The sequence below is a fragment of the Panthera onca genome, chromosome F2 (genome assembly GCF_046562875.1).
Source record: "Panthera onca isolate mPanOnc1 chromosome F2, mPanOnc1 haplotype 2, whole genome shotgun sequence".
Lineage (NCBI taxonomy): Eukaryota > Metazoa > Chordata > Mammalia > Carnivora > Felidae > Panthera > Panthera onca.
Genome location: NC_138356.1, coordinates 52,070,639 through 52,083,680, shown reverse-complemented (window position 1 = coordinate 52,083,680; position 13,042 = coordinate 52,070,639). Strand labels below are relative to the sequence as shown.

General features: G+C 32.3%; 1 protein-coding gene across 3 annotated transcripts in view; it reads right to left on the bottom strand.

Moving 5' to 3' along the window:
* OXR1 (oxidation resistance 1) overlaps nucleotides 1–13,042 on the bottom strand; it is a 447,865-nt gene that overhangs the window by 47,720 nt on the left and 387,103 nt on the right. For all 3 annotated transcript variants that reach the window (XM_060611132.3, XM_060611136.3, XM_060611137.3), the window contains 4 exons: nucleotides 12,283–12,365; nucleotides 7,739–7,846; nucleotides 6,717–6,830; nucleotides 685–837 (listed from right to left, as the gene is read on the bottom strand). In XM_060611132.3, coding sequence (XP_060467115.2) covers nucleotides 685–837; nucleotides 6,717–6,830; nucleotides 7,739–7,846; nucleotides 12,283–12,365 — 458 coding nt within the window. The remainder of the gene's footprint in view (nucleotides 1–684; nucleotides 838–6,716; nucleotides 6,831–7,738; nucleotides 7,847–12,282; nucleotides 12,366–13,042) is intronic.

Sequence of the window (13,042 nt, the reverse complement as noted above, 5' to 3'; positions counted from 1 at the left end):
AAAAGATAAAAACATGTGTGGCTTCTAAAGTTAATAACATACTATAGTTACTTTCTAAGTAATATCTGGAGTTTATTCTCCAATTCTGTTATTTTACTATACTCCCTCTGCACACTAGAAGTTCTTTGCATACAAAAGCAGCAAGGTGTGGCAGATGAAATATTCACACTGGGTTTGAATTCAGGCCATGACAGAGAAACCTTACCTTGGACTTTAACCGTTCCTGAAAATTTGTTTGTTTGTTTGTTTTTTTCCTGTGAAGAATGAACAGAACCACCTATTTCATAGGATTATTTTGAGTTGAGGAAATAACTAAAACATCTCATATACTTTCTGGCATACAGTAAGTATTGAATAAACAGTAGTTATCTTCTTTTTGTGTGCTATACCAAGTTTGCAAGAGTTATCACTCCAAACAGTGCCCAGAAATGGTCATTTTATATCAGCTTTTTGAAATATTCTATCAATAGCAAACTAGGGGTAATTTATTATAGTAAATTTATATCCCATTGCCTTTAACAACTGCAAAAGACCACCGGATTCTAAGTTAGTTATAAGCAAAGTCCATACAAAGTATTTCCACCAGTATCTTTTTAAAATATTCAAGCAGTTGATGTCAATAATTTAAAATGTAAATGTCAAATCGTGATATTTCAGTAATAAAGCATGATTAAAAATTCTTACCTTGCCAGTGGTAATATATTTGCAATTAATTTTAAGAAATTTCTCAGTAAATGCTTCTTCCTCCTCAGAAGTTGAAGATACAACTCGTGCAGGTCGAATACCAGTAAGAGTAGATAAGGGAGTTGCTTCTTTTGGGTGGACTACATCAGGATTCTTTAAAAAAATAAATAAAAGCACTTCAGAGAACTAAAAACAAATTAGCACACTACTAAAGCCAAACGAATAGCTTTCCCTAATTCTCATCACATTTTGGAGGTTAGCTCAAAATATTCTCATTTAAAAAAAATATACAGGAAATAGCACTGTTTTCACATTCAGTAAAGGTTTCTCACAGCTTAAACTTACATTTTCAATGATTTCTTAATGGGTTATATATTTATGAATCATCTGGAAAATGTAGGAAAACTACATCTCTTGTACCTTCATACCACACACACACGCACGCACGCACACATTCAGTTGTTCCTGAGACCATTTAATATATCCCTCAGGTGTTGGGAGCAGAGAAAAAATGGGAGTGCTTGTCTGTGATACATAGGAACTCAGCCAAAACCATTCACTGGAAGAGCCTTTTAAAATATTAAGCTACAAAGAGTTTATCAGTGCCATTCTACAAGGTATTAGTATTATAAAGTAATATTAAGTAATTAGATCACAGATTCTTAACTCTTTTAGTGCCACGGACCATTCTCATAGTGAAGCCTACCTAAGGGCCTTCTTTTCAGAATGTTTTTTTCAATGCTTAAAATATAGGACTACAAAGAAAAACAATTATATTGAAACACAATTATCAAAACATATTTTAAGACTGGATATATATTTTTAACATAATAGTTATGTATACATAATTGATACATAAATGCTTCCTTATTAAACATGAAATAATAAAACCTAGTGTCGACGCTGATAATTACAATTTTGAACTAGATGGCTATAAACAATATTTCCAATATCTATAACACTAAAGTGATTTGAAAATATCTGTGAATTGTATTGGAGACACAGGCATGCAGAGTGCTACCCTACAGTTTGCTTATAGTCTTAATTTAAAAAATATATTTCAGTTAAAATTGTCTATATCCAAGTTCAGAGACTCCTTAGGACTCATGGTTCCTCCCAAAGTTCAACACTGTGTACAATGTAGGAAGGCTAGACAAATGTTCTTTATTCTTTGTTTTAAATACCTCCAGAGGCACTTCACACTTCCTGAATTAACGCACAGTGTCTTGTAGAACAGTTTTCATAGCAGCAAGGTTCTTCAGAAGTTTGGGCTAAAATTAGGCACTTCGTAACTAATACCCAATAGGTTTGACTTGGCCTTTTGAAAAAATAGCCTCCTCTTCAATCTCAAAGACTCTGAAATACTTGAAAAGCACTCTCAAATTTTAACATTACTTTTTCCGCTTCAATAAATGGATTTAACTCCTTAAGTCTATATGAGGATAAAATTTTAGATTCCCTTTTTGAATTTCATATCTCTCTCCTAATATGCTGGGGTGAAATCTCTACCATTTGGGCAGATACTCGACATACATTTTTTGAAGGAAGATCAGTACAGAATGCTGCAAAATAACTATATTTAATATGTTATGATCACATTTTTGAAAACCTGAAATAGAATTAGATTTTAACAGCTGCATAACACTATTCAATCATTAATATCCATTAACAAAGTTCTCAATCTTTTTATTTTGTGATACAAACTAATCAAATATACACTCATTGAAAAAGGGATATTAGTAATAATATTGGATATTTATGATTATTTGTTACATTTAATGGCTATATGAGCCATTTAATCTTCAAATCATTGATATGGGTATATACTATTACCTTAATTTTAAAGGAAACTTATGGTTAACCAAGTTCAGTAACTTTCCCAATAAGTAAGATGAAGCTAATATGTAAACCCAACTTGTCAACACACGAACTAGTAAGCTTAACTGCAATACTATACACCTTCCCTTTCAAATATTCTTCTGAACAACTGATACATGTGCACCGGGGGAAAAAAAACCAACTCCAGAGCCATTAGAAAGCCCCTTGCAGGCTGGCACAAAACTATCAACAAATTTATGGTTGTTCAGTGACTGCCAAATCCAGCTGACAACATTACCTACTATGTAACCATATCATTCACAAAAACTATAATCAAGAAACACTGTCAAATGCTTTCCTTATATGAAGATATATCTCATTGAACATGATCTGTTAGGTTCCCTCAAAGTCTCAAATTCTATATCTACAGCAATCCCGATTTGTCAATGCAATCCTATTAAAAAGAATATATAGATTGGCTTAGTAAATGTTCAAAGTATAGCACATAAGAGTACATTTCTTTAAAAAAAAAAAAAAGCAACATTCAGAGGAATTGTAATTAGATCTCATAATAACTTACATACATGTACATTACCCAAATGATCAGTATCTCTATGTAGCTGGTTTTGACTGGTATTTACAGATTCTGATTCTTAATGCAGTGAGTTGGAAGCTCATCAGGGCTTTGTGAAGTTTCTTTGTGCAATTCTGTTTTACCCACTAGGGATAGAAAGGTCCTTAAAAGTAAAGAGTATAAACATCTATCTACTGAGCCTCAATCATTGCCCCGAATATTCAAATGTGCAAAAAGCAAAGCATTGCTAGACCAAGTGAACCGAAAAGGTTGACTTATGGTCATCTTTTTTTGTACAATATGATTAAATATTACACATTTTGATATTCCAGCTATAAAGTGGTAATAAAGAATATGAGCTCTGGATCAGACTACTTGGTTTGGAATCCTAACTCAGCTACTAGCTAACTGAAGGACCTCAGACACAAATTACTTAACATCTCTCCCTCAGTTTTCTTATATGTAAAATAAACACTGTTATTGGTCAGGTACCAGAAGAAGCTGGTGGCATATCAACTTGAGTTAATTTAGAGAGTTTAAAAATGGAACTATTTACAAAAGTATTATGCAGCGTATATGAACAACAGAGGCTTCCTTATCATCCATAGGCCTAAAAAGGTTAAGGGGAGAAACAGATACCTACAGAGGGATCTGTGGAAAGGGTTGTCTGATGAGATGAGAGGTTGGAGAATGCAGCCACTCTGAAGTGACCTTGTAGGGAGGGAGTTAGGAGAATAAATATGCCCCTTTCTCGCTTCTTTTGTCTTATCTTCTGCCAATGTTCTCGAAAAACCAAAACCAGGAAAAGCAGGTCTAGGGAGCCTGCTGATATAGTCTAAAGCCCAAAAGAGGATAGAAAAGGATGCAGAATTGGTCCAGAAGAAAAAAAAACAAAAACAAAAAACAAAACAAAACAAAACAAAAAAAAACCAGCCAGGCCAAGTTGAGGTTGGGAATAAATGACAATACTTACTGACACACGGTAAATTTTAGCTATTTATTTTTTATTTACACTTAACATTGGTTCCACCCCTTTCCATGTTTCTTCACCAATATGTGAAGAAAAAAAAAATGTGAGAAAATTGTTTGACCCTGGAAATTCTCAAAGATAATATTTTTATGTGATAATTATTTAAAAAACCCACTGAGATCCTTTATACTAACAAAGCCAGGAACCTATCATTTTTAGCTTCATTGGTAAGCCACTAAACAGCTGAACATTCAGAAAACTACAGGTGATTATTAGAAATATAAACTCTGACAATTTCTGGGAAAAACATGTGACAATAATACTAAATGAGTTGTATCTAATAAAACGTAAGATCCTTGCTTCTAAGGGACTTAGAATGGCAGACATAAATCCAATGATTATAATACAGAGCTATAAATACTTGAAATATATAGAAAGTTACATAGGAATATTATCTTGGGAGTCTAGTAATTAACATAGTTCTAGGTAAAAAAATACAGTTTATGAAATTGCCGTTCAAAATAATTATTTCTAACTATTGCCTATAATCAATAGGGAAAACTTCAAGAACTCAATGTTTCTTAACTCCTTCCTGGATCCATCCTAGAGAGAAAGAACTTATTCATTATGACCAGTTATATTAGAGGATACTTTTTGGGCATCTTTGACAGCAGTTGAGTCACTACAGATTAAAAGGTCATTCATATGCCTTTTTATTTTCTCCCTCTATTTCACTAGCATGGCAAAAGTGAGGAAGAGAGCATTTCACACAGGAGAAGGCCTGGCCTTGTTGCTCCCTTGAGTTTCAGCATTCTCTTCTTTCTGATCTTGTGCCTTTCAAGAAAGTCAGTTGGTAGGAAGATTCAGGTTAAGGATGAGGGACAGAAAAGGACCCCATAGACTTTTTGTCAGGCACAATGCTACAGTTGTTTCCACAATTTCGCTTTAGGCTTTGAAAAAGAAGGTAAATTAACCTAACGCTACATCTCCTTTGCTGCTGCACTCCTTGTGAGTACAGCTCTTTGTAAGTCTTATGGGAAAATAGCATGGCTATGTTCAAAAACATATTCTTAGATCATTTAGTCCAGCAATACCTACTCATTAGAACCTGACTTCCACATTCATCAACAGTGAAAAATAGAATATATTCCTTTCATGTGACTGCATTCTAAAGTACAGTGCTGTCATATTTATATAAATAAGATATGCAACAAATACATATTTGAAAATGACCCCACTTCTCTCTCTCTCTCTCACACACACACACACACAGTCCCTGGGCAAAGTAAAACACACTTATCAATATATCATGTACTTTATTCCAAGAAAGAAGTGCAACTAGTTTAACAACAGAGGTTAGAAACCAATGTCTAATAATTTGTAGGCAAATTAACATTAATAATTTGTATTTTCTTACTCATAGATCATTTGGTATCTTAAACTGTGAGTGCAAACTGGGCAGAGAAAAAAAGGATGTCTCCTAAAGCAGGCAAGGCAACACCAAAAAATCTCCCACAGGAATTTAGGCATTTAATATACAAGTAGCCTTTTATATATAACCATAATCTTTAAGCCATCATGAAAATGGGAAGTCATGATTAGTATGAATTTACAAAAAAAGGCACAAAAATATAATTCCTTTCAGAGAGATTTTAATCAAAATTATTAAATACCATTTGGTCCTTTAAAATTCATTTGTAAAATGTAACTTATATAGAACATCCCTTGAAAATGCTAGGTAAATCAATCCACTATTAATTGCTAAGAATACTTAGAAGAATGGTTAAATGACAAATTATTTAAATTTTTTTTAACATTTATTCATTTCTGAGAGACAGAGAGACACAGCATGATTAGGGGAGGGGCAGAGAGAGAGAGAGTGGGAGACACAGAATCTGAAGCAGGCTCCAGGTCTGAGCTGTCAGCACAGAGCCACTCACGATGCGAGTTCATGACCTGAGCTGAAGTTGGACGCCCAACCGACTGAGCCACCCAGGCACCCCCAAGATGATAAATTATTTAAAACTGTTTATTTTTTAGAGAGTGCACATGTGTCGGTGAGAGACAAAGAGAGAGTGAGAGAGATCTGTGCTCACAGAGCCTGCTTTGGATGTGGGGCTCAATCTCACGAACCGTGAGAAATCAAGAGTCAGATGCTTAACTGACGGAACCACACAGCTGCCCTGATAAATTATTCTTTAAAAGGCAGTGTGTCAAAAATAAACTCAAGTGTTCTAGGTAAATAAAAACAGTGACAGAAAACTGAAATAAAAATTAATTGGGCATGGACTTCCTATCATGAAATTGTCATGTATGTCAGGTAAAACTCCTTTTTTAAATTATTATATGGCATTTATAAGAGAGAGTTGATGAATATCTTTGGACTACCACCAATAACAACAGTGAGATAATTTAAGCTGTTTGGTTTAATAAGCATGTTCCCTTTAAGACCTGTTACGTAACAAAAAAACAAAACAAAACAAAAAAACAACTGTTATGTAACAGAATAAAAAGGTAAACTTTGGTTTTAACCATAGTCAAAGTAGAATAAAAAACAATGAAGATATACATATATATATATATATATATATATATATATATATATATACACACATACACACACACAGTGAGATTTCTTCATAGTTATCTTTGAAAAGTAGGGACACTTACAGTGGCCTTATCAAATTCAGCCTCGGAAGATGTTGGTGACAGAGGACTTATGGGACTTAAAGATGGAGAGCTCTCAACACTGGATACATATTCAGGATCAGGAACATATAAAACCTGCAAGAAAACATTCAAATGAAGATTCACTCAAACTGAAATATTAATAACAACTGAATTGTGTTCTATAGGTAAGTACCATTAACGACCTTCACCAATAAACAGAAAATAAAAATATTCAGATTTAAAGAATATTTATTACAATAATTCTAACAACACAAAAAAAGATATTTATATTCTATTTAGACAAGTTTGATATAAATAGTGTCAAAGACAGGGTAGGGAAACAATAATTATCATATACTATGGGTGTTCCTCTTACAGGACAATTTGGTAACAGCTAACAAAATTTAAAATGCATGTATCATTTAACTCATCAATTTTACTTCTAGGACTTTACAGAAACTCCTGCATATATAAAAAAGAGCAAGATGTACAACAGTGTTCTCTACATCAATGTTTATAATAACAAAAGAGCTGAAACGGTGTAAAGTTACTGCATCTTGTTAATATGTCAATATAGTGCAACACTACCTACACATGAAAAAGTCTGAGGTGAAGCCATACTTAAATATTTTCTAAGAATCAAAGTTAAATTAAGACAAAAAGAAAAAAAGAGATAGAAAGGCTTCTGGAAGAGGATACAAACTGTAAATGTGGTTGCTTCTAGAAAAGGAAACTAGAAGTCGAAGATGGGATAACTTACCTTTAAAAATTTTTGAGTTTTTTATCATGTACATGCTATTGCTTTGAGTATTTTAGTAAGATAATTCACAATTATTTTCAATTTGTATTAAAAAAATTAATATGCATACAAATGACAATTTTCTCTTCTAGAGCCAATATGATTTGTTCAAAACATGCATAAAATTATTGCTAAAATTTCCATATTATTAACTATACTTCAATGGATAATTTCTGTCTTACTACTTAATGCTTCTAAGTACCAATCATTAAAAAAAAGATACCTGTCCAGTAACAACTGCTCGGGAGAATAACTTATTTAATTGAACAAGCTCGTTGGGCGTTGTATCAAATTTCAGGGCTATACTATTCAAAGAATCCCTTGATTCAACCTGTTTAAAAGAAAAAATAAATTATTTGAATCTGTTAAAACAGAAAAGCTACAACCTGATGTTTAATACCATTAATATGTCTGTGGACCAAACTCACATTTGATTAACAAGTGGTATTTTCCATCTTTAGATATAGGATAACTTGAGAAATTTTGTGTTTTGTTAGCAGATGGTCTCAACCTATTATGATACAGTGTGTATGCTTTATCACAGTATATCATAATTATATGTGGGCCTCTACTGCAAGTAATTTCAAAATACACAATATAATTTACAAAACACAAATGATTTTTATTTCACAAAGGCTTTAAAAATGTACTATTCCTTTAAATAGTTTCTAACACGTATGGAACCTAGAAACATACAAATTTTATTTTAGCCAAGAATGTTTGTATTAAACTGAAAATACTGTATCTATATGTTTATATTAAACTGAAAATATTATACCTTTATGTTTATATTCTGCCATTTAAATATGCAAATTAGATAATATTTGAACCAAAATTTAGCAATCTACTTCTAAATCATTAGTATATTTCAATGATTGTATTTACAGAAATCTTAAGTCATGGGATTTTGCCAATTATCCTGAAAGAAAAAGTCATTTGATCAGTCAGTATATGCCTTTGGAGTCCTCTATACATAAGGCATTATAAGAGCTCTATAGGATAAAATTAAGCGTAACTAAGTGGTATTAGTGCACAAGGGATTTACAATATAGTTGAAAAATAAGAAAGACAAAAAAGGTTTCAAGAAAGATGAAGAGCAATTTAAATGAAACAAATATAACAGAAGTTCCGAGTATAGATAGTGCAACACATTTGCTACAAATTGTCCAAGGAAGACTTTATTAAAAAGATTTAAAAGCTAGATTTTGAAGAAGGAATAGGAATTTGAGAAGTAGAAGGAAAGAACATTCAAAGCGAAGAGAATAGGACTGACACGGTCAGGAGACAGAAAAGTACAAAACACTTTTGTGTGATACTATTTCTTCCCCCTAAACCACCCAAAGAGTACACTATTGAGTTTAAGATTTTAGGAAGGTGAGTTACTAGAGTTAATTCTAAAAAAGGATGAGATTGAAAGGGCATTTAGAATTAGGCTGTAGAAAACTTTGAAAGTTAGGAAAAGTAGCTAGGTATATAATGTAAAAAAAAATAGCATGTATTTTTTTCTTTGATGGTTATATAAAACCAAATCTGTGACAAATACATTGGATAATAAACTAGTTCTGCTTCCTTCTGTGCAAACGTTCTCATCTATGTAATGAGATGACCGATCACTTAGCCTATTGAGATGATATAGGCAGGTCTCTGTAAACAAATTATATTTTGCAGTAACATCTGTAAGTTTACAAAGTACTTTCATATAATCACATTTTATCCATACAATGATCCTTTTAGATGGGATGATGAACGTAATAAAAATCATCAATAATTATAAAGCAAAGAAGCTACATGGCCTGAGTAGCAACAGGTCTAGGACTAATGAGATAAGAGAAGAAAAACCAATTTAACACTGCAGTAAATGAGGTTGAAAGTAATAAAAAATGTAAAGGACGAGATTAAGGTTTATAAGGTTTCCAACTAAGACTCACGAAAGCGCTCATGGATTGAATGAGGCTGCAATGGTGGTGGTGGTAGTAGCAGTAGTAGCAGGTCAGGGGAGCGAATGGTAATAAGCAATTGAGGTTGAATCCCAAAATTCCAACCTGGACTAATAACAAACTGAAGGGAAATGGAAACAAGAAAATGGAGCATTGGGCAAGGATGGAGAAATTGGTGAGAGGTTTCCTACAGTGCGTTAAGTATAAAGTGACAGTGGGAAATACATGCATGTAGAAAGGCAGGAATAGAAAAAATTTGGGTTCTCACTCCACACAGTTTTAAATTCCTTAAGATCTCCAGGTAATGGAATCTGTAAGTGGAAAAGTGAAAAGAAACATGGGACCACTTACATTTGGAATCAAGAAGAGCAGAAATAGCCAGTAAGAGATGGAAGATACAGTCAAAATAACAGCAATACCAGGGCAATGTGCAATTAGTTTCAAGCACAGAGAAAAAAAAAAGGGAGATATAATAAAAAAAAAAAAAAGATGGGTGACCATCTTTCAGAATTATGAATGGCATACTCCTTAGACTGAAGACACACACTGAAGTAAAAATATGTCTGAATTTAGACTTATCACCGTGGCACTGCAGAACTGTAATGAAAAAAAAGGAAACTCCAAGAACAATCTTAAAACAAGACGACTGCCTAAAAATTAATAAAAAGGCAACAGAGGGACATAGGACACTGGATTACAATATGGAAAGTGTTGTGTGAGAAAAGAACTCTCAGCCTGATAATTAACAGACTGGTGAACTCCCAGGAATGAGGGTGCAGTGAAGACTTTGCAGACATTGTCTAATTATCCATTCCCAGATCCTCACTGAAAATAACTTAAAACGGAGGAAAATAAAATCAGAAGGAACAATGGGCAAAAAGCAACAAAGAAAAGGCCAGAGTTTGAGAATTAGAAAATTATTAGTGACCTTGGAAAAGGCTCTTTCATGATAAAGGTATACAAATATTAAGTTAACTAGGAATAAAATGATAATGTATAGCATTTTCACGGTCTACTTTGGATTCCTACTTAAAGTGATTTCACAATGAAAAACAGTATGTACGTGTGTATATGCAAATATATACACACATATACATATGATTTTAATTTTAAAGCTACGATGCAATGATTAATATATAATACATTTAGGTGGTTTAAAATATATTTAAGCTATATCATAAATATTTCAGAACAAATTTTGAGAGTACATTATATTAAAAGTTTTATTTTAAGAGAAATATAGGGAGAAATATATTTTCCTAAATATAAAAACCATGTCATATATTTTATATAAAGATGCTATATGAAAATTTTATAAAACTATAACAAGAATAGAATATAAGATAATAAAATCTTAGTTTTAGAAATACATTTCTTTCTTCTAGGATATGGCATAGGGAGTAAACAAAGAACTTAAAAAACAAGGGGAAAAAGTCTAAACAAAGACCTGCAAAAGGATGTTTTATAACTTTTCTGGTTAATACTTGATTATTTCCAAAAGGTCACATATAATGTTAAGACAAAATATAATTTCAAGTTTCAATTAACCTCCCCCCAAAAAATAATGGTTCTTAAGTTAAATTTAACTTTGCTACAGATAACACAAGTTTTATTGAATTACAAGAAAAGAATGGTAAACTCCTAAAATTAAAAACAAACTAAACTTTCACAATTCTTCACAATCACACAATTACATGTATAGATAACATCGTATGTCTCATGCCTATAATCTTATGCCTGAATAAACACTAACAAATACATCAAATTACATAAACCATTATTTTACTGTTTGAACTTATTTTCTCCATTTCTCAATCATGCAGAGAAGGTACAAGCACACTGAAGTTTATAATATGCTTTAAGAAGAGATGCTTTCAATGGTAAAAGTACTTCTACCCTAAATACCTGGTTCTCAACTTTTTAAAAATACTTAAAGTCTCAAATCATCAATTATGCAATATATAGAAATAAAGTGTAACTCCAAGTTTTTGATAATTTCTTCAATTTTAAGGATTCATGGAAAATATTAAGATTCGAACCAAAACTGGAAGGTTTCATGATGATGCAAATACAGAAATTGTTTAAAATTTCTACTTTCTTAATACAGTTATAACATATTAGAAAAACACAAACAGTAACACAAAATTAAGGTCAGCTAAAATAATTGGCTTATAACATTATTAACATTAGCTAAATAAACAACATTTACACACAAGCCAATGAGCATTACACCACAGACTAAAGTTGATTTCTCACTTCAGTTTTCCTTGGTAACCAGAAATGTAAAAAGCTGACTGCAGGGAGATTTTGAAGGTCATTTTAAGAACACAGAAACAAGTTCCATTTCAAAGCTAAAGAAACTTAGCTATAAATCAGTGCAAATAATCATCATGTGAGAGGTTATTCTGGAAGATAAATATCAACTTATCTTTTAAGTATTCTATCTGCCCTTTTCATTATCATTAACACTGTTGGGAATATAATGAAGATCACATTTCTCAAAGAGTAAATATTTTCCTAAAGGCCTAATCTAATAAAAATTATTAGAACACAGGACCTTTGACTCCCTGTAAATTACCATCTACACTAAATTAAATTTGCTGGAATAACTGTCTTTTATCACACTTAATAAAATTTCTCTTTAAGGGAAAAAAAAACCCTAAAATACAATTAAGATCTTTAACAGTATTATTAATAAAAGTTATTAAAACATGACTTTTGAAATAAGGCAATTTAACAACTTTTATCTTATTTATTACAGTATAAACAAAGAATGTCTTAGGTAACACTCTTACAAAGACAAATCAGCTTTTTAAAAAAAGTAACTTACAGTATACTCAATAGTTCCTTTAGGTTTCTGAAAAGACATTCGTCTCCCATCTTTCTTGTCTAAGGTCTTCTTTTGGCCAGTGTCTGAAAAAAAAAAATGAGGTAAAATTCCTATTAAATTCATTTTCCAGGGGCGCCTGGGTGGCTCAGTCAGTTGAGCGTCCAACTTCAGCTCAGGTCATGATCTCGCAGTCCATGAGTTTGAGCCCTGCACTGGGCTCTGTGCTGACAGCTCAGAGCCTGGAACCTGCTTCATTCAGATTCCGTGTCTCCTTCTCTCTCTGTACCTCCCCTGCTCACACTCTTGTCTCTCTCTCTCTCTCAAAAATAAATAAACATAAAAAATAAATAAATAAATAAATTCATTTTCCTTTCAGAATAATGTCAAGGACTGCTAACTAGAGCTCAGTGGGCAGTTATCTATTAGACTAACTACTAATACAGCTTGCTCCCTGGGATTCTCTGCTCTAAAGTGCGACCAACTGTCAAAAAAGAAAATGTATTCCTCCTTGCTTGCTTTAGGAGCCGACCAGTATGAGACACTATAATAACTGGAAGTCAATTCAAAACATAAGCAACTGTTAGCAGAAAGGATTATCAAATTTTATTGAAAACTAAATTATGGATTTCTTTCAACCAATCTAACTTAATTACAATAAACTATATTTGAGGATATATTATTATTATTACCAAACCAAGTCTGAAAAATGTAACATTAATCCTCACAGGAGAAAACAGCTCTACTTTTACAACCATAGTTA